This window comes from Tachypleus tridentatus, chromosome 6 (assembly GCF_004210375.1).
Source record: "Tachypleus tridentatus isolate NWPU-2018 chromosome 6, ASM421037v1, whole genome shotgun sequence".
NCBI classification, from domain to species: Eukaryota; Metazoa; Arthropoda; class Merostomata; order Xiphosura; family Limulidae; genus Tachypleus; species Tachypleus tridentatus.
The window spans coordinates 59,931,142-59,953,671 of NC_134830.1; the positions used below are offsets into that span (position 1 = coordinate 59,931,142).

General features: G+C 34.7%; 1 protein-coding gene across 12 annotated transcripts in view; it reads left to right on the top strand.

Annotated features, from left to right (window-relative positions):
* The window catches only part of LOC143252637 (calcitonin gene-related peptide type 1 receptor-like), a 196,664-nt gene that overhangs the window by 95,497 nt on the left and 78,637 nt on the right, over nucleotides 1-22,530 (top strand). For 8 of the 12 annotated variants that reach the window (XM_076505057.1, XM_076505058.1, XM_076505061.1 and 5 more), the window contains 5 exons: nucleotides 1,351-1,464; nucleotides 6,297-6,403; nucleotides 13,586-13,721; nucleotides 17,876-17,989; nucleotides 19,251-19,357. In XM_076505057.1, coding sequence (XP_076361172.1) covers nucleotides 1,351-1,464; nucleotides 6,297-6,403; nucleotides 13,586-13,721; nucleotides 17,876-17,989; nucleotides 19,251-19,357 — 578 coding nt within the window. The remainder of the gene's footprint in view (nucleotides 1-1,350; nucleotides 1,465-6,296; nucleotides 6,404-13,585; nucleotides 13,722-17,875; nucleotides 17,990-19,250; nucleotides 19,358-22,530) is intronic. The other 4 variants (XM_076505064.1, XM_076505065.1, XM_076505063.1 and 1 more) reach the window with 1 other exon arrangement.

Consider the following 22,530-nt stretch of genomic DNA (forward strand, 5'->3'; position numbering starts at 1 on the left):
CGGCTTGTTGTTATTAGGCCACTTATTTCTAGTATTAATATGGTCTTCTTGATATTCATTTCGATCGATACGTGGCTAGAAGATATTGCTTGATATCCAAGATGGCGAACAGAACCTCCGTCCCCTATATGTTTCAACAGTATAAAAACTCGACTTACTCTCGAAGCAAAAGGGTTAAGTATTCAAAAGCGCTTATGTTTCAAGGTCTCTCGAAATCTGTTTGTAAAGACTGGTGCTAGTATTGTATTCATAAAAATCAGATTTGTGATGAATGGATTAAAAATTACTAAACAAACTGTTTGTTTGTTTTTGAATTTCGCACTTTTGCAGTGGAAGACTAGAGGGAAGGAAGCTAGTCATCACTACCCACCGCCAACTCTTGGGCTACTCTTGTGGGATTGAGCGTCACATTATAACGCCCCCACGGCTGAAAGGGCGAGCATGTTTGGCGCGACGGGGATGCGAACCCGCGACCCTCGGATTACGAGTCGCATGCCTTAACGCGCTTGGCCATGCCGGGCCCGCTAAACATACTAAAGCTAAGTGAAAGCAATGACTCAACTGAAATTACATAAACTAAATTAAATTGTCCCCCACACATTAAAACAATTCTGTTTTATTTTCTCTTTTTCGTTTAATTCGTCTTCAGTGAAAGGTTGGCAATCATATTTAGATACTTGTTTTAAGTACTGAGAAATATAAAATATCACACTAATAGTCGTTCATTGGTAACCTTATGCATTTGAACTTTGAGTATTGAATTTTTTATTTCTTGTTCAGTGAATAGTCAACAATTTGCACTAAGCATGAAACTGCTGTCTAATTGTTATAACGTTAACTAAATCACATTCTTTCGTGAACGAACATGTAATTATAGATGCATCTAATGTTATGATCTTAAACGCTGAAAGGTAGCGAGACAATCGGACCAAGAAGCTAAATATTTTCGGTAGAAAATCACGTTAGGATGCTTTTATTTCTTGTTTGTGTTAATAATTAATGAAAAATCGAAACTAGACTAGCACAACTATATATATTATATACATATATAACTATATAATGCACAGTTATAGCAATTTTGTAAAATAATTTTATAGTTGCTATCGAATGTCATTATTATTAGAACTATTATTTCTTTTAATTTAACAAAATATTTCCGTTTTGATTAATACTGTCTACGTTATAGAAGATGTAATCCTAGGTTTACATAGAGTAATTTCGCAAATTAACATAAACCTCCTGAAGAACTGCTTACAGTTGAAAAACGTGTACTTGATTTAGAGCCAAAAGAATTAAACCTATGAAATTAAAATGTTTCCCTTTATATGACAGATATTTTTGTATTTCTAGGTAATGACTTCTGCCCACCAGAGTTTGATGGTTGGGGATGCTGGAAAGCGACATCTGCTGGACATGTTGCGAAAATTTCATGCTCAGCCTTTGGGTCACTGGCAGAAAATAAAAGTAATTTTTAAATTACTACTCTCTAATAGCGTTAAGTTATAGAGTTCTAAAAAGTAAACAAACACATTTTCATCCTTCAAATATTTAAGACTATATTTGTGTACTTTCAATAACATATAGTCACTATCAAAGGAAAAGTAATTTTCAAATTTGTTTCAAATCGGAAAAAGAATATGAACTAAATGTTCCAGCAGTATATTTTATCTCCACCAGTTTATTACTTGAGGCTGTCCTGATCGATCCTAGAATGCCTACGTAATCAAACAATTAACGGATATTTCTCGAAGTAATGTTATTATATCGATATTACAGACTGCAACTGCCTGGAAATTACCATTGCTTGGCACAGCAAAAAAAAAGCAAACCAAAGACTCAGCTTTCAGCAAAATACTAGTAAATTCAGAACGAGGCTGGGCTATGAGGTTGCTACAGACAATTGCATTATTTGGTTTTAAAAATGAAAGTTCCATTTTCGCGTTTCGTTACGTGTAAAACCTCTAGCATTATGGGATCGATCCGTTGGACAAAATAACATTTATTTTTTACTACTTCCTTCGCAATTTTATGATTATTTGTAATTAAGACTAAATGCAGTACAGTAAAGTGCAATAAACCAATGGACCAATATAATTTGCTACTTTATGAACTGTACTCTGTTGTATGAAACCTCTGTAAAACTTTTGTTTGTTTCACACATAATGCCGGACTGCAGATCTAAAGTTAGAGGCGTAGTGTAAATAAATGTGCTGCATACTATCAGCTGTAGACGTGTTACAAAAGTGACAGTCCTGTTACTATTCTGTTAAAAAAACTGCCATCTCACTTATCAATAGCTCATAATTAGGTACAACTATACTTGAATCCTACAGGTTCTTGAATACGGTGTCATTCACACAGAAAATTCTGGGCCTAAATATCGATTCTGTAGATTTGTAAATAATTTCCGCAGCAAAATATGTAGGATAGCCACTTCCAGTGACGTTGGAAGCGGGGGGACAGTCCTTCATTATTCAATTTGTTTCAGTAAAAATATATCAAAAACAGAAAAATTACTGTGAAAAAGTGGGAGGATTAACAACATTTAATCTAGAATCCAAGAGCTTTCAAAGCTCTAAGGCAAGCACCGGAACCCGGCTCTAATGTGCGTGCGTATGGCGCACGTTCCCTTGCTTCGCTTAGTCAAATAGACCTTGGGCACTACCACTTTTAATTTGCCTTCCACGTAGACCTGATTTCTTAACATCATTAAAATTTGAGCAAAAACATTCTAAAAAGGACGTAGAGTAAAATAAACCATTAAGGTAAGAATAAAGAGAATCAGTTATAATTTGCACATATTTAATTCTGTCAAACGTATTTATCCAGAAACGTAAGCTGCTTTCCTAACTCTCTGCATGCATAACTAATAATCCGATTTCTTACTGGAATATTAGAATTTCTCTTCAGTATGTAATAAGTATCTAATATAGTAATGGATTCAGTTGACTGCCACTGTTATAAAAACTTACAAGACGTCCATTTCTTATGTGAAGTACCCTTCACTTGCTTTCCTATTTAAGCGTTTCGGTTACATTTTGCTAATGGATTTTCATAAGTAAGTTTAAAAACTACCAACCATTTTGCTTTTCTCAAAATGTAGGCGCTTATATTTGTTTCGTTTCGTTTAAGTGTAAAAAAAACCACAAAGGGCAATTTGTGCTGCGCTAGTTGCAGGGATCGAAATCTGAATGTAAGCTTTACAGGCCCATAAGATTACTGTTGAGCTATCGGATGAAAATATGTGTTACTTAGAAGGACAAATATATTTCCTGTGGTGATGTGAATATTATCGTGTGATATTTTAAATCCTCTTAGCAATATTATTAAACACACCTACCCTATTCGGGAGAGTCATTCATAGACCTGTTTTCTACGAAATTATATGCTAATTTAAAATACGGTTTCTTATCTTAGAGACCTTCCATAATCTCATTTGTTTGTTTTTATAAATGAGTAAGCTTTAACCAAACTCATTGTGGTATGTGAAATAGCCATCTAATGTAACCTTAAGACTATTTATACAGGAATTGAAACATATATTAGTAAAATTGGTCATGACTATATAGGCTCGTAATTCTGATTCTTGTAAATGCCAACATTATGTAATTTGTGTCTTGATTTGTCCTCTATTATACAACACAGGGTTGATCAATATTAGTGTGAGAGCCCCTAAATGTTGCTGTGATAACGTTTCGCCTTAAATATTCTAGGATGTTTTAGGGCAACTGTTGAAACTTACAAACCGTTGTGCTTAAATTCACATAAGTTGCCATACTTTTGCACCATCCAAAATAAAAAAGTTTGTTTTTTTTAAAGGTGGATTTTACAGAAAAAAGAAAACTTTCCAGTCAAAAGAACTACTCATACTGATTAATTTTGCAGGTTCACATTTTTTTATAAAACATATGTGCTAATAAATGAAACATTTATTATGAGGCCTAGCCCTTTCCGAGCGGCAATCCAAACGCTTTAGTTTTTACGTTTGCCGCTAGGAAAAGTATTGTGACGTAATAGTTGCCAAACAAACTTTGTGTTCTGAACAGTGTCGAGTAGCGCCATATTAATTCGAACCTACTCTGAACGAACCTAGAACAGTTACTTTTGATACAGATCTGACAAGTTCTAGTGATGAGGACAGTTCCACGAGCGAGAGTAGCGGAACTATGAGTGATACTGAAGAAATAAGATTATATATTAAAAAAAACATTCTTTATGAGGTTTATTGTATTTTCATTTAATATGGCAGTGTCAAAGTACCGTATTAAGATAAATGTTATTATGATGAGTTATGTAAATATGTTATGGAGTTTATATTTGATTGTTTACAAGTCTACAATGTTTTTTTTTCAAATACATAACACTTACTTGATTACTTCAACATGTTCAAGACATAGTCTTATTTCAATTTATTTTGAAATATTAAATTTGAAAATTGGTATTTTTCAAACTTTTCCATATGTAAAGATGATACAAAAACATCTACAGAATGATCTACCAGCTTTTAAACTTGGAATATACTCTATTGGGGATAGATTTTTCCACTATCTAGACTAGAAAATCAAGGTTTCACTGACTTTCAGGTGCCACAAATGCAAAACACGCTCATGAATATGAAATGTGTATGTCTAGTTACATTCTTCAAAAACTTGTACTTTTTAAATTATTATATTATACTAGTTATTGTTTATCGCTTTATACTGCACACATACCTTTAAGTTTGTTGTTTTCGTGATGACAAGGGATGGCTTCAGAGGGGTGGAACCTGTACGCTGCAGGCTGAGATCAGTCCTCAGCTCTACACGAGGAAAGATGGTGGGGACGATCCTGCTTACTGCCGATGGTTTTTTTTTCAGTCTCAACCTGCCTGGCTTGAAACCCAGGGAATCCAAAACAGTGGGATACGACACAAAACATGAGCGTTCAAATTAATCTTGACAAAGCTTTGCATGGTGTGAAGGAGTCCAGTTCTTCCTATTGACCATCCGCACCCACTGTCGCCGCCTTGCCGGTTCCCTCTCCTTGCACGGAAATGAAAAGAAGCTTTTGTCTGATGTCGAACTGTTTTTACAACCATAAGCAACGCAGTAAACCATGTTATCATAAAACAAGCATAAAGTAGCAATATCAAGACAAAATATAGTCTCAGAAAGTATGTAATCCGAAAAAAGCACCGATAGATTTACATAAAACACCAGCACTGAAAGAAATAAAATGTTCAGCGCGCAACGAACTGTATTTGGCAACTATTACGTCATAGTTGTAAAACGTCACGGAAACAGCCGAACGATCGAGAGGAACTTAAGTTCAAGGACCCGCATATTTTGTTTCATTTTTTACTCAACAAAAACTAAAGTGTTTTTATTAATCACGTATGTATAATGTAACAAAAACTCACTCAATTAATCACGTATGTACAACGTGACAAAACCCAACTCAACTAATCACGTATGTATAAAGTGACAAAAGCCAACTCAACTAATCCCGTATTTATAACGTGAAAAAAGCCAACTCAACCAATCACGTATGTATAAAAATGATATGAATCCTGTTTTTTTACATTAGAGTTACCAAATTATCTAAAACTTGGGTTCACTAAACAGGGCCTAACACACACCTGCTACCTAAGTTGAATTTAATACATCACTAAACCAATGAGGAGTATATTTAGTAACTTAGTTCTTCAAAGTGAAAAAATGATTTGTGATTTAAAATAAAAAAGAAAGAGTAAAAAGTGGACGATTTAGATGACTCACTTCATTTTATAAACTAGGGCCTAAATTGTTCATAAAAAATCATTTATCTTGTGGCTCGGTTTTGTACGTACTTAACACATGCAATGGTTTGTTTTTTTTTCACTTCTCTCAAGTTATATATTATTTATTCCTCGAAAAACTGACTTAGGCTACAGACGAACTTTGGCCAAGTTGTGCGCAGAAGAGGATAGCAACAAAGCTGATGAAGTTAAGCAGTTATACGAACTTAGTGATGATTTAAATTCATATGTAAGCAGCTAAGTACAAAATCTCCTCTAGGGTTAACCTCACTTCTGCTCATTCCTAGCTCCAGCCTTTAAACTGTTCTCCAAATACCTCCGCATGTCATAAGAAACATCTAATAAACAAGTGTTAGCAAAGGTGTATACTCAACAAAACATAATAAATTCGCTGCAAGACCTATATAAACACGTTAAGCTAGTTATGATAAATTATATTTTCGTGGATTAAATTAGGCTTAAATGAAATCTTTGAGGCTGTTTGTATAGCTAGCTGTTTACTTTCATTTTGCTTTCCCAGACTTTGTCACGCGGTCTTGCCTGACTGGCGGTAAGTGGGCCATTAACAGAGCAGTTGGAGGACAAAAGAACGATTATTACTCTCCATGTCAGCTGAAGCAAACATCCGTAAGTAGACAAACCACGTTGTAACCACGAGTTGAAGGTTGTCTTTCTAGGTGCGTGAACACACGAATGATCTTTCTTTGTCCGTTTTGCACATGTTACCTGTAATAAAAACCAAACATTTAAAGATTGATGTGAAACAAACAGCCAAAGACAATTAATTAAAGAACTTGGAATTTCGGGAAAAGTTACTCCACTGTGTTCACTAACGATGTATTATTATATCATCCTTTTCACAGATTGTTTCATTTTACGAGCATTAAAACCAAAATGAGATTTAGCGTCGTTTATCAATTACGTTTTGTCTCAATAGACACTAAGCACACCTGACACAGCACTTGTATATTCTGAATTAATTTCTCAGTGTGCACATTGGCAGACAACATATAAGCGTTGTCATTATTAGCTAATTAAGAGATGGGGATCAAATTACTCTTAGGCATTATACGAGCTAATAAATCCTAATTTCTCACGAGATGGCTCTTTGTAATAAACAAGTGATTTCTATTTGTACCGCGTTCACGTGTGGAAAGTTTAGACTTGCCAGTTCCTAAGTTAAGTTATACGTTGTTACATTTTTGTTTTTTGTCACTTTCATCAACGTCACTGGTTAGAACATTTAAAATATCTAATTTTATTACTTTTTAGATATTTTTTTCATAATTGTACTTTTGTTATAAAGATTGTTTGGCAATATTAGTTGTTTATATATAATCCCATTTTGTAGCTTGTACCTAGGATTTTTTAAAAAATACGCAGCGTATTTTGCTTGGTTTTAATGTGTTTTGTTTATGTTTTAAAATTTATTGTTATAATATAATTAATGAGAGGTTGGTATTTGCTGTTTTTAACGCAGTCCTTTCTCGTGAGTTTGTTTACTTATTTAGCTCCAATTAAATGTAATTATTTGGTTTCACTAATATATATATATATTTAGAACTAACTTAAGTCTCCTCAGTTGACAGAACTTCATGAGATATTGTTATTATTATTGTTGAAAATATCGTTATTATTGAGGTTGTCAGTAATACGTATAGATTATGAAGTAGTTTTCCTTATACTTTTCTTTACAAAGATTTGTATGTTTAATAACACTATGTAACACAAATTGTGTTCCTGGATAGTATGTGTTATTTCTTAATTGCTTATGTTGTAAAAGTACAAAAAATGGCCATTATTCCCTTCAAACTTTGCTTTTGTGACCTGGATAATGAAATTCAGAAATTAACCTATTTTCTATGTAAAAACGGGCAAATTTGCACATTTTCATTTATATAAGGTCTGAATAAAACAACATATGAATCAAGATTTACATGTATTTATACTGAAGCTATACAAAAATGTTTAGAAGTGAGTAGTTTTTCGAGATTTGCAAATGTAACGTAAATCACTTTCACGTATAAGACCCCAAATATAGTCTCCCATTATGTTTTCGTTATGCGCTCCTTGGTTGCGGCGTTTAAAATCCAGTATATCTTTGTGGAAGCGAGTGCCTTGCTCCTCTGAGTATACTCCCATGTTCTATTTGAATTTATGAAGATGAGAGTCAAGGATATGGACTTTCAGGGACATCCTGCAGCCTGTTTAGCCGTAATTCATCACCAGAGCCTCAACCAGTTTTCCATAATCTTCGGCCTTGTGATTGCCCAAGAAGTTACCCCAAGCTTTTTTCTTTTTTTCCTACTGAGCTTCTGGGGGAATTCTGTGCGCTTCAGAATTTTCTTTATTTGTGGTTTAACGAAGACACCAGCTTTGACCTTTCCCACAGACAGCTTAGGAAAGGAGTCTTGAAGGCACTTGAAGGCTGCAGACTCCTTATCAAGAGTGTGACAAATTGTTTCATAAGATCCAATTTTATGTGCAATGGTGGAAACAACACCTACTGAAGGTCCACTAGTGGCTCACACTTGACATTATGCCTCCCCACAGAGAACTCGGTCTATTGTGACCAGTGCTTCCTGTTGTAGTGCACTGCAGTGTCCTTGCTGTCCCAAAGGCAAAGATAACACAGGGAAACTTGGTAAAGCCTCCTTGGAGACCCATCAGGAATGCTACCATTTTGAAGTCTCCAATAACCTCCCAGCCATACTCATCATACTTCAAGGCTTCTAGCAAGGTCTTGACGCTGTTGTATTTCTCTTTGAGGTACACGGAATGAGCCAGGGGAAGAGACGGATACTTACGCCCGTTATGGAGTGGCACAGCTGTGAGGCTTTCAGATGAGCTACCAATGAAGAGGCGCCACTCATTCGGGTTACAGGCAATTCCATTTGCTTTGCACAGACAGGATACATTGTGGTAGAAGCAGGCATATCGTAATATACTTTGTAGACTTCACACATTTTAATAGATGCTGTCACAAAGTATTTTTTCGCCCTTGTCTTGATAAATTGGCCACATTCATAGCAGAATGCGTTTGGAGAATGCTTGATGCCATCTCTGATAAAATCAAATAGGTCTTTGTGTTCACTTAGGCAGCTAGAACTAAACTGAAGTGGTGAGCCCCTGTATATATATTACTGGAAAGTTTTAGAAAATTCTAAAAAGTTCTTGAAAATTCTCGTATGTTCTAGAACATTCTTGTAAGTTGGAGAAAATTATTTATCAGCTACTCAGCACTGAAACTACTTGGAATATTCTGGAAAATGGGTAAATTTGAACATTTCATTTCCTAGGTTACAAAAGGAAAGTTTGAAGAGAAAAATAGGTCTATTCAATTTACTTTAGGCATACGAAATTGGGAAATACTTTCTGCCCAGGAACAAGGAAAAGTAAAAGTTTTGTTACATAGTGTTATCTATAGTTGCTACTGTTGCCACGCTGAATTTTGGTTTCACTTTAAATGGGTAGCTTGCTCTGAGTAAAAGTTAATATTAATAAAGTTATTTATTTATCAGAGTTAAAAGTTCTTTCACAGCTTGTTTTAATATTTTTAACGAAAACAAAAAAGAGACCTGAATGAAAAACGCAAGAAATTAAAATCCAGGAATGACACTACTTTTAAACCAGTAAATCCACCCTTCTAGTCCGGCATGACTAGGTGACTAGGGCGTTCGGATCGCAATCTGAGGGTCCCGGGCTCGAATCCTCGTTACACCAAACATGCTTACCCTTTTAGCCATGGGGTTGTTATAATTGACGGTCAATTCCACTATTCGTTGGTAAAAAGTAGCCCAAGAGTTGGCGGTGGGTGGTGATGACAAGTTGCCTTCCCCCTAGTCTTACACTGCTAAATTAGAGATGACTAGCGCAGGATAGCCCTCCTGTAGCTTTGCGCAAAATCCCAAAAACAAACGAGCCACCATTATACGTAAGTAACTTCAGTTTCTATGGCTCATTTGGCTCTTACGTTAATTTTCAAGAAATTTAACTTTTTGTGAAACTTGACAAAAAGTACAATTTTCTGAGCTAAATATTCTGTAATTCAAAAATCCTAGAAGTCTTCACACAAACAGTTGAAATGAAAATTTTAGCAAGACTGTCTTTTAGTTATTTTAGACTTTATAACTCATAAATGATATTCAAAATTTAATAACAAAAACAAGTCCGTATGAAGCGGTATGACCAGTAAGGCCATATATTTTTTCATGGCGTGTTTAGCTACAACGTTTGTTTTAAAACATGCTCCTTTGTAATTCAGTACACCACATTGCGTGTAGGCAGTATCATTAACCACGACGATTGTTCATAATAAGGATCATAAGAAATAACACAAAATTCTAAAAGAAATTTGGGGGGGGACATTTTAAATATTAAAATTCAGTACAAACAACACTTTAAAACCTTTATTATTGATTATGTACGTATATAAATGCACAAAAAGCACAAATATTATACTTAAAGAAAAGAAAATTAGCTCAAAACGTCCCATTTGCATTTTTTATTATTATTACTTTATCGCCACCATGGTATATTGCACTCACAGCTTTTGTAGAATATTAAATAAAGCACTGAGGAGGTTTTATAATGTAGTAAAAGCAGTTTGTTTCTTATATGTTTTGTATATGCTAAACAACATAATAATTCCAGTGTAAAAGATATTATCATCATCTTTTAAAGTTAACTTTTATTTATAAATATATTTATTTCCTTTATAAAGCTTAAGAACACGGTGAAACAGGAATTTCCAGCTAATAATAGATAAACATTAGATGACAGTAGCATGTAGATAGATATCCAGTGCTTTGTACACTATACAATCTGTGTCTTCAGGGAGCCAACCACAAAATTATGTACGAAGTGAAGGAATGAAAAAAGAATCCCTACACCTAATATTAAATTTTATTAAAGACTTTCCTAGAATAATTACTTTAGAAGGTACGAACCGATATTTTAGACGTATATATTTTAATTTTAAAAGCTGCTTTTCTACAGGTGAATGTTTATACACTTATGGGTTGACTTAGTCTAGAGATGTACTTGCTCATTGTTATGTATTATATACGAGGAATTTAGTTACACAGAACAGTAATTTGTAGTTTGATTAAATATATACAGTACCTACATCCTTGTTTCCTTATCTTTTTGCGATCACTATGTGCAGATCTTTACGTTCCCAGTTTTTATTTATATTGTTTGTATTTAAATGGACTCAAGGTTCGATCTCATAGAATCAATTTTTAAACATTTTCTGGGAGTCATGCCCCCAGAATTCCCCTATAAATATCAATGACCTGAAAACTTTAAAATTGCTTCTTACGGCAATGATAAACATTTAATAACATTCAACTTTTGTCAAATATTTTATCATGCTAACAGTGTTGCTTGGCAAGTTAGCATATAATAATTAAATAACAGATTTCACTGATTTATATATAAAGAGGTGACTTTTAACCGTGTAAAGACTGCTTTCACAAAATTATTACAGTTTCATGTTTGTTTGTAGTAAAGCACAAAGCTGCACGATGGGCAATGTGTGCTCTGTTCATCACGGGTATCGAAACCCTGTTTCTGGCGTAGTAAGTCTGCAGATATATCACTTAGGCGATAGGGAGCACAGTTTTATGTATGACAACTGAGTAATTATGCTCATTTACGATGACTTTGCTTATGATACTGACGTGTAATTTTGTAAATAAGGGGTAAAAATAAAGTATGCGAAAACTTATAAAAGTATGAAATGTTTATAATTTTCTTTGAAATTAAACCTCTGTCTGAAGGAAGGTGAATCCATTTCTATACGTGAGAAAACTGACTTTGACGTGGTGTAAGAATTTATTGCGCAAATTTCTGTAACTTAATGGAGAAATGTCATGTCCATTGCAGTAGCTTTTTAAATAATTATACACTTTTATTTCATTATTATAGTCTCGTAATGAATATTCGAATATATTTTGGTAATATGTTATAACTTTTGCCAGAAGGCGTGTAAATGTGATTTATGTGTCTAATCTTTGTAATAGTAATTACGCCTTCATAGAAAATCGAAATTTCAGAAAATTGTTGAAACTTCTGTGCAAAAGGTTATGCTCTTTAATCAAAACTATTTTCTTATATTCTCAGTGAAGTGAAATTCAAATGTTTTTGGTTGTGTTTTTAAATAATTTAGTTATATCTGCACCAAATTGTTCTCTCTTCGAGTCATTCTTTAAAAGCGGACGAAATCAGTTAAAACTAATAATATTTGATGGCAGGAAAACGACCGAGTTTTACAAGTGAAGAATATTTTGTACTTTTGTTTGTTTGTGAATTTCGCTCAAAGCTATATGAGGGCTATCTGCGCTAGCAGTCCATTATTTAACAGTGCAAGACTAGAGGGAAGACAGTCATCACCACCCACCGCCAACTCTTGGGATATTCTTTTAACAACGAATAGTGGGATTGACCGTCATTTTATAACGCCCTCACGGCTGAAAGGGCGAGCATTTTTGGTGTGACGGGGATTCGAACCCGCGACCCTCAGATTACGAGTCGAACGCCTTAATCCACCCGGCCATGCCGTGCCTATTAGTAGTTCAAAGACTAGTCATATTTTACCATTTACGTACATAATTCAAACGGAATTAAAAGTGTGTGTTTTCGTGAGATGTGTTTAATGCCGAACTACTGCCAACAATAGCATGACTGTATGCTGTATCACATTTTCTAAAGGTGACCTCCATTGTGATGAAGCGATATAAAATTTGCATAAGCTGCTATTTTTTTTTCTTCAGTAAAGGTGTTAGCTGAAATGTTTTAACCACTACACTGTCGGAGGTATCTGATGTTGAACTTGCCAAATTAAATTAACTTTCGCCCTCCACTCAGCGGTTCTTTTACAACGCTAAAATCAGTTCGATTCCCTCGGTGGTTTCAAATGCCCCGAGGTGGCTTTGCTGTAAGAAAACACACAAACCCACAAAATTAACTTTCCTTCTTCTTTTTCGTAAAAATAGTAAAAAAAGATCTTAGGTTAAATTCCCGCTTTAAGTTGAAAAATGCATTATCTCTCGCATCAGTGGTCTTCCTCCTTGAAAATAAGAGCATCTCTTCTCTAGCCACAATACTTCAGTTTTTCAGACGTTTTCTTTTCTCTCGGTGTTCTGGCCTCTAGAAAAATATTGAAACGCTGTTGTGTTAATAAAAAACTTGAGAGATGAGTGCAGTAGGTAAAGTTTACCAGGCGTACTAACATTCAACTCCTGATGATCCATTTGTATAGCTTACATACAAGAGGGAAATCAAATGTATCGTTACCAATAAATTCTCATCATTTCTATATAAATCTAGTGAGGGCTGTGATTACTATGTTGTTGCATCAATCATAATTCAGTTGGTTTCTTAGTAGGGCTAACTAAAGGCTGTGGATTTTAACGGTTCGAACTTTTTATATATATTGAAATTAATATATTATACACTGTGTTCGTCACTATAACGATATTATTCTAAGAGGGCTTAGGTGGGAAAAATTTCAGTTCTTCTGAAAGGTTGTATCCACCTGTTTTTTCTCCAGAACTTGTTTGTAGACTACTTAATGAACTGTTAATTCAAGCGATCTTCTTCACTGAAAAATCAAAACGTTTTATACTGATGCATGTGATATAATAATATTTTTGGAACAACTTCCTTGGCAATATTAGGATAATTTTACGTATGACTTTTATAGAACTATTTCTCTAGCAAAGTGCTTCTGTGTGACAATTATGATAATGGGTTTGACGTTTATTTTGTATTTTATTTTTTACAATGGGTGAAGTTTATTTTCAGGTCGCCCACCAAAGGTTGGTCAAGAAACTAATCAATGCCATGGACGAGCTACAAACATCACCTTATGCGACAACAGGGACTACTCAGGAATTTGAGAGATGTGTTTATGATGTATTATCAAAACCACAACCTACAGGTAACTGGAATTCCTTCTTGGCTAGAATATTTTAACTTATAAGAGATTCAGTATAGAAATACACAAATTGGCCGCGGTATGGCCAGGAGGTAAGGGTGCTCGACTCTTACTTTGAGGGTCGTGAGTTCGAATCCCCATCACATCAAGCATGCTCACTGTTTCACCAGTGGAAGCGTTATAATCAGTCACATTATTCGTTAGTAAAATAGTAGCCAAAGACTTGGCGGTGGGAGATGATGACTAGTTGCCTTCCTCTAGCTTTCCACTGCTAAATTAGGGACGGCTAGCTCAGATAGCCCTCGTGAAATTAAACAAATAAACAAATAAACACTGTTATTGGTAGTTATCAATAAAAAAAGGTACTTGGGTGCTAGGATGCTAGCGTGAAGTACAATGATGCTATGTACCTGTTGGTGTTTTAATATATTTTAATATTATATTAACAACGGAATACATTTCTTCAATCTGTTAATGAACTAATTAACAGATCAGAATAAAGAATAATTTAAATAAAATTATGACGAGTGGTTAGAGCGTATAGACTGTACATTCGAGGGTTCATGATTCACGACCCTTCACTTCAGAAACATGCTGCACACCTCATGGCCATGGGTACGCTCTAAGAGTGACGACCAAATCACCCCCCCCCAGTGACACAACGGTACGTCTACGGAATTACAACGCTAGGAACTGGGGTTTCGATTCTTCTTGTGAGCACAGCACAGATTAGTTCATTGTAGCTTTGTTCTTAACTACAAACATGTAAACAAATCCCACTATTCGATTAGAGCAGCTCCAGAGTTGATGGTAGGCGTTGCTGAATTGTTACCTTATCTCCAGTCTATTACTTTAAATAATACAAACAGCTATTTGAACCAATATATACCAATTATAGTTTCTCATAAACTTTAAAACAAACCAACGACTGGAAATCAGGATGTTTTTATTTTTCTCGTCAAACTACCATCACTCTTATTTAGCTTTCTCTGTACAACATGTGTTTTGCGGTTTGAATGAAATGCATGACAATGTTTAGGTTATAACAAGGATCAGTGAACACTGTCCAGAACAGATGATGCTTGTACTTGCTTTATTCAGCTGATAGAGTACGGTGGTGTTTGCATTAGTTTTCTGTAGGAATGGGTCTGATACGCTGAATGAAAAAGACGGAAAACATATCGAATGTTCTCTGTGACAGAAACAGATACAACATTTTACCACATTCACATTTACATATAACGTATTTCACTTCCATCTTTCTCTACAGGGCTTAGTATGGCCAGGTGGTTAAGGCACTCGTCTCGTAATCCGAGGGTCGGGGGTTCGAATCCACATCGCACCAAACGTGGCCGCCCTTTCACTATGGGAGGCATTATAATGTGAGGAATAATCCCTCTATTCGTTGATAAAATAGTAGCACAAGAGTTGGCGGTGATGACTAGCTGTCTTTCCTCTAGTCCTGCGCTGCTCAATTAGGGACGGTTAGTGTAGATAGCCCTCGAGTAGTTTTGCGCGAAATTCAAAAAAGCAAATAAACATTTCAATTTTATTATCTTTATAATTGAATATAAAGTTAAATTAGTTTAAAACTTTTTGTAAACTGTTGTATATATTTTCGTTTCACCTCGGTAGACTCAGCAGATAGCCCGATGTTGTTTTGCTTTAAGAAAACACACTATATTTTCTTATGTTAAATAAAGTATTATGTTATTACAGAGATCTTAATGACTTTGGATGCGAGCAAAAAAAGTTTTCGCTTTTTTTTTTTGTAACAGACAGTGGCACAGCGGTATATTTGCGGACTTACAACGCTAAAAATTGGGTTTCGATACCCATGGTGGGCAAAGCACAGATAACCCATCGTGTAGCTTTGTGCTTAATTCAAAACAACAAGAACGACAATGTTCTTAATTTGTTTGTTTTTAAATTTCGCACAAAACCATACGAGAGCTATCTGTGATAGCTGCCTCTAATTTAGAAATGAAAGACTAGATGGAGGATAGATAGTTATCATCACCTACCGCCAACTCTTGGGCTACTCTTTTACCAACGAATAGTGTAATTGACTGTAACATCATAACACACTCACGGCTGAAAGGGCGAGCACGTTTGGTGCGACTGGGATTCGAACTCGCGAAGCCTTGGATTACGAGTCGAGCGCCTTAATCACCTGTCCATGCCGGGTCATTTGTAGTCGGCCTCTAACGATGGTTCGAATAATGGCATTGATAAAAAATAATTTTAAGAGGTATTTTTGTTATTAGATAACTTCCATCATAACCTCGTACACGAGTAGCATCATGTTTTCATTCAGTTTAAAGTGCTTTTTTTACTTCATTAATCTATATTTATTTGAAATTGTTTCAACAAACCACCACAAAATTATGTGTATATGTGTGTGTGCCCACGTATTGTTCTGTTCTCTTCTTGTTACGATTTAATAGACTCCAATAGGCCTTCCGCATGCCAACCTTGTGGTGACATAAAAGTGTAAATCCACTTTATCCAACTCCGTTCAACAGTGCCCCCAGTGACTCAGCAGTAAAGCTTATAATGCTAAAAACTGTGTTCGATATTTTGCGTTTTGCAGAGCACAGATAGCTCATTTTGTAACACTTTGGTTACTAAAAAAACAAAAAAAAAAAAGGTATTTATGTCGTAACTTGTTGGATGGAACAACAAACAGGTAATAACGTTCTAACCTGACAACTGCAGTTATGTTTCAAATGTAGAAACAACATGTTAAAAGCTTTTGTTAAGAAACACGATTTAAGAATTATTTTCGTTAAATCGCTTGCCAGTTTTCACTGCATTGCATAACCATACAAACATACTAGAAAATGTCCAAGAAATCATATGACCAGCATTTATCCTTTTATACATAAAATATTCAATGTTGGAAAAAAGTAACCGCATTTATTAATATATTTAATGCTAATATTTCAATCTACGAGCGACATACCACTTAGAGACCATACGACTTCAGTCCCCACCTGCGATACAACAGCTAAATAATAAAATATGTCACCGCCCACTACTGGTAGAGGAAACTATTTGTGGAACAGATAGCTTAACAATCCGTTGGTAGTATATTAAGTACAGAATGTTGGGTGTTTATCAAATATACCAATAATGTGCAGATGGCATTGAGAGCTTATTCAATCATCGTAAGGAAAGCCTTTTTTTGGGGAGAGGATACTCTTGGGACTGTGGGTAACGCTAATACACATAGGGTAAAATACACAAGGGGTTAGCGGATCTACTTATATTCCTATTCAATCAAGCATGTTGTGGAATCAAGTATAACACAGAAAAGAAAGAACACTCTTAAGGCATAAGGGTAAGATGGCGGAGGCACGAACAACCTCTTGAGTTATACCAGGTATGAAATAATTTCATTATTCGGTGATAGTATATCAGATGTATAAAATTTTCATCACTTTATGAGAAATAGAACAGTTTCATCATATATTAAGAGTATAATACTTGTGACACAGGCAACATTCTCTTCTAATGAATGGTATATCAGGTATAAAATAGGCCATTTTATCACACGTTTACTGCTCACTTGGTCGACAGGTTTACTCTTTACTCAAGTATGCCATCATCAAACAATTTCACTATACGGAGACTAAATACTACTTATTCCGTAGACATCATACTATAATGGAACTCTTGCTTATATGATACAAGAAAATATTTTTTATTACACGATATGCATCCCCAACTTCGTGAAATTTTTATCCTGTATGCATTTAGACTTGCAATAGAGGTCACGATTTTTCTGTTTCACCTCCATTTCCTGTCACAAGGAGCGTTATTATTCTTCACTCCCAAGGTACAGATATGACATCATGAATACGTCACACTCGGATCTTATACACTGACTCTATGGAAAATTAAAAATAATCTTTCTACTGACGAAACAGTAGAAATAATCTTCCAAAAATAACTTTTAGACTGAACAGATAAATCTGGAAATATCTGTTTGATTACTTGAAACTCGCCGTGACAAATAATGTGAAGGTTTTGAGCCCAAAACAAACCTTATTTACTTTTATTACGTAAGTAGAAAATACATGAACCTTCTTGTTTTGATAATCTACTAAGAGAGAACTAGAGTAATTTGTTTGTTTCTCACGTTTTTGCCACAGACAAGCTTTACTGTCCAGCAACGTTTGATGGGTGGAGCTGTTGGAATGCTACTCCTGCAGGAAACGTCGTTTATGTACCTTGTCCTGTATTTGTAACAGGATTTCAGCCAAGAAGTAAGTATTTCTTTATTTGTAATATAAAAGGAGTAAGACTTTAAAACACTAGATTTACAACAACTACTCTAAATTTTGTTCAACAACAACAATTCTGAATTTTGGTGTAAGAACGAAGAGTTGTTTTACAAAATGTAAAATGTTAAATATCACATGCTTACAGTAATTATTAGGCCCGGCATGACCAGGTAAGTTAAGGCGTTCGACTCGTAATCCGAGGGTCGCGGGTTCGCATCTCCGTCGCACCAAATATGCTCGCCCTTTTAGCCGTGGGGACGTTCTAAAGTGACCATCAATCCCACTATTTGTTGATAAAAGAGTATCCCAAGAGTTGGCGATGGGTGGTGTTGACTAGCTGCCTTCCCTCTCGTCTTCCACTACTAGATTAGGGACGGCTAGTACAGATAGCCCTCGTGTAGCTTTGTGCGAAATTAGAAACACAAATACATTTATTATCTCATTGACTTATAAGTGTTTTTATATTTTATCGTTCAGAATCGAATCCGACACTTTCCACATCTCATTAAAGCATTTTATAAACTGAACTAAAGGTTCGTCCACTAACTGTTCTTAGCAAGGTATTTTTTATCATTTAAACCAACCATATTCCTTACTCCCCCCCTTTGCGCGAAATTCAAAAACAAACAAATCAACCGAACGTATAGGGTGAAATGTTTTATGGCATCATATCTGGTTATCATTTCTAGGTAGATAACGAGTGTATATATATATATATATGTATATGTTCTTTATGCGAAATAATTACAGAGAGAAATCTATAGGAAACGAACGTTGAGCAATAATAGTTACGTATGGTACAAACAGATGTGCTAAAAATAATACAGTGAGCAAGATAATATTTTACGCGTGTTACTCCAACTGGTTATAGCTGTGTGCCAAAAAAATTCAGTTTGGACTTCTTTCTTTTTCTCTTCATTTCAAGAATGGAAATTGACTTCTATTTATGACCATCGCAACGTGAACTAATTCCTTGGAAAGGTATTTCAAGACTCACTAATTTCTCTTTTTAAGGTTTTATGTAAACACTTGACTGGTGGGTATTTAAGATTTCTTCAGTCATCGCACGTACAATATCATTGGCTGATTTATTCTTTGATATAGGGTTCACTAAATTAGCGCCTTGTCAGCAGAAAAAAAAAAACGGTAAGGAAAACTACGCTCCAGTTAAACACAATTTGATTATAGTAATGTATAACGCTTTATTCAACTGTAATTTCTGATATTGTGTGCTATCCGATAGGGTTTGCGCATAAAATGTGCGAAGAAGACGGAAACTGGTTCCTTCATCCGAAAACCAACAAAACCTGGTCTAACTACACCACTTGTGTTGATAAAGAAGATCTGAGTGTAAGTTTACTGTCTTCTGTTTTCTGTGTTAACAGTAATTCAAGCAGTGAGGTTTGTTTTTATGTGTTACTGTTGTCAACATACAATTTTGTAAATTATTATATAAAGATAGCACGACCTCTTTTGTCATAATGTTTATGTATATTATATATAACGTGATATTTCGCTTTACGTCTGCTTCGGTTTCATCCCACCTATATTGTAACAATGGATATGGGCCCTAGAGGCTAAGACCGAAACTAGTAATGTATTATACTGGTTTGCGATTTGTTTGTTTTTTAATAAGATATTTTGTTCGTATATTTTGTGTGAATAATTATAATAAAATACGGAAACATAAGTATGATTTCTCTTAGCTTCTGACGGAAACATCGGAAAGTAGCCGAGTCTTATTACACGTATGAACGATAATTTTGAGTATTTTCGCGCAGCTGATGGGCCAAATAAAAATCAAGGTTTAAAATCAACCAATGAAAATCGTTTTAAGAAAGATTTTCAACACGCAAACTTCACAAGGTTTTGCTGATCGAGAGCTGGTACAAACTTAATAATTACATGATTATTCAAACTTTCATTGTTTTTTAGGGTATAAACAATCGAAAAGCTACACGATTGGCTCTTTACACACTATTCAATGAGAATAATCGGACCTTGAATTTTAGCATTTAAAATAAAAAACGCGTTTTATTGAAAGTTATGCAGTGACTTGGATAAAAAACTGCAAAGATTTATCTTGACTTGAAGTTATTTCGAAGTTTACAATTCGAACAATAGTTAGGCCTTGTCTGGCATGTGTTTACGGTATCAAAGACTGTTTTTATTGTTGAGAGCCCCCACTAGTACAGCGGTATGTCTCCGGATTTACAACGCTAAAATCAGGGGTTCGATTCCCTTCGGCGAGCTCAGTAGATAGCCCGATGTGGCTTTGCTATAAGAAAAAAAGATAAACACACACTTTATTGTTGAGATAAAATTATTGTCTGCCTCCTCTTCAAAACTAATTGCGAGCAACCACAAGAATGAATATTGTAGTCAAATATAACCTCTTAACTAGCGGCCCGGCATGGCCAGGTGGGTTAAAGCGTTCGACTCGTAATCTGAGGGTCGCGGGTTCGAAGTTCTGTCGCACCAAACATGCTCGCTCTTTCAGCCGTAGGGACGTTGTAATGTAACGGCCAATTCCACCGTTCGTTGGTAAAAGAGTAGTCCAAGAGTTGGCGGTGGGTGATGATCACTAGCTGCCTTCACTATAATCTTACACTGCTAAATTAGGAAGCTAGCGCAGATAGCCCTTGTATAGCTTTGAGCGAAATTAAAAAAAAAACATTCTTTACTGGCTTCTTCACAAAGGCAGCGAGTTTCGTTACACGTGGTGGGTAAAGCACAAATATAATGTGCAGCTTTGTGCTTAACAACTAACAAGCACAAAGACCTAATAATGGTTTTGAATGAAATTAAGAATATCAAAAAAACTTTTTTAGTTTATATACATGTACGTGCATACATACCTTGAAATAATAATAAACACACACAACTTCGTAGAACAAACGAGTCCATGAAAAATCTGTTTTAAACGTTATTGTTAGCAAGTTGGATTTACTGGATTGTTTTTGGATTGACGTTACCGATATTACAAAGTAATACAACTTGGTTGTGTATTACAGATATCTAAATAGTACGACTAATATAAAACATCTTGCAAAAAAGATTCTGAAAGCAGAGCAATATGGATATAAAATCAACGTTTTCTCGGGCATTGACTAGAGGAACATTCACAATGAACATGATTTTAAGTTATATATATCTTAAAGGCTATAAATATAGATAACACCCATGAAAAACAAAGGGGGATGAACTTCCGCAACTTATAAAAGAAGAATTACATAAATATAATGTCTTTTAAGAACCTGTTCTCTCTGTAAAGTTTACGTATTATCTTTATATCCTAATGATAAATTACATTCAAGAAATTATGTTCAAATTCCGAATTTTGTATAAAAATGAAAAGCAATACCTGGCGATCAAGAATTGTAATAGACAAATAAATGACAGTGTTCACATGATTTATTTCACGAATTATGCTTTGTGTTCAAAAATTACCACAGAGAAATAGGTAATATTACTTTATGCCAACATACTTGTGAATGACATTATCATGTAATTTAAATGTAGTTAGGCCTAACCTGTACCTTCGATATATGTTTATTTTTGTAGTAATGAAAAAGTGTATGTGAACAGTATAAATAGACGGGCTACAAAATTTGAAATCTTCAGCATTTTGAGTCTAATAATTTACATGTGCTATCTTACTATGTAAGGTGTTGTTGTTATTGTTTTTATAGGTGTAAATACACGTGCTTCGGATTTTAAAATTATAGAATTCAGGTCCTTGATATCTAAAAATAAATTATATTTTAGGTTTATGGTTATTTACAGTGTCTTTGAAGACGAGTTTGCAAATTGGCTTTATTAATGAAGTTAGATATGTTTTGTTTCTCTCTCTCATCATGTCTTTAAGTGTTTTAAACAGTTAAATTAGATTAAGTAAAACTGAACCATTATGTATTCATTTAAATAAAATTATTACGTAATAAATTAGAAAATCATTACTTATGTGTTGTCATCGCCTTTCAGTGGGATGGGGTGTTTTCATGACATTTACAAGAGGTTATCAAGTTAAAATAATACTCTCCTTAAGCATAGTGAATTCAGGGACAAATAGCTTTTGTATTATATTTAAATTTCAGCCGTGTTGTTTTATTGGCTGAAGAAAAACTGAACTGTAATATCTTATCCGTTTATACTTGTTGTAGCTCGTATATTATTTGACAATTATAGAGATATATAACGATAAGTTACGATTTAAACCTAATCCAGTACTTTTAAATAAGCCTATTGCTGTAAGATGCTATTGAATTTACGATACATAACACTGTTACTGAAGAGAGTACCTGATTTATGAAATATTCAGTGTGTTTATTATACCTTTTGTTTTTAAAGTAAGATAGGCCTATCTAGTTGTAAGTTAATGTTGTTAGCTGCATTATATGTACATTTACTCTAGGGAGTTCCTTTTATGTATGTGACCTGTATAGATCTTTAAAATATTACCAAAAATTTGCCGGGGGGTCGGTGATCCACAACAGTAGCAAATAAGGAATGTTGATTTTTTT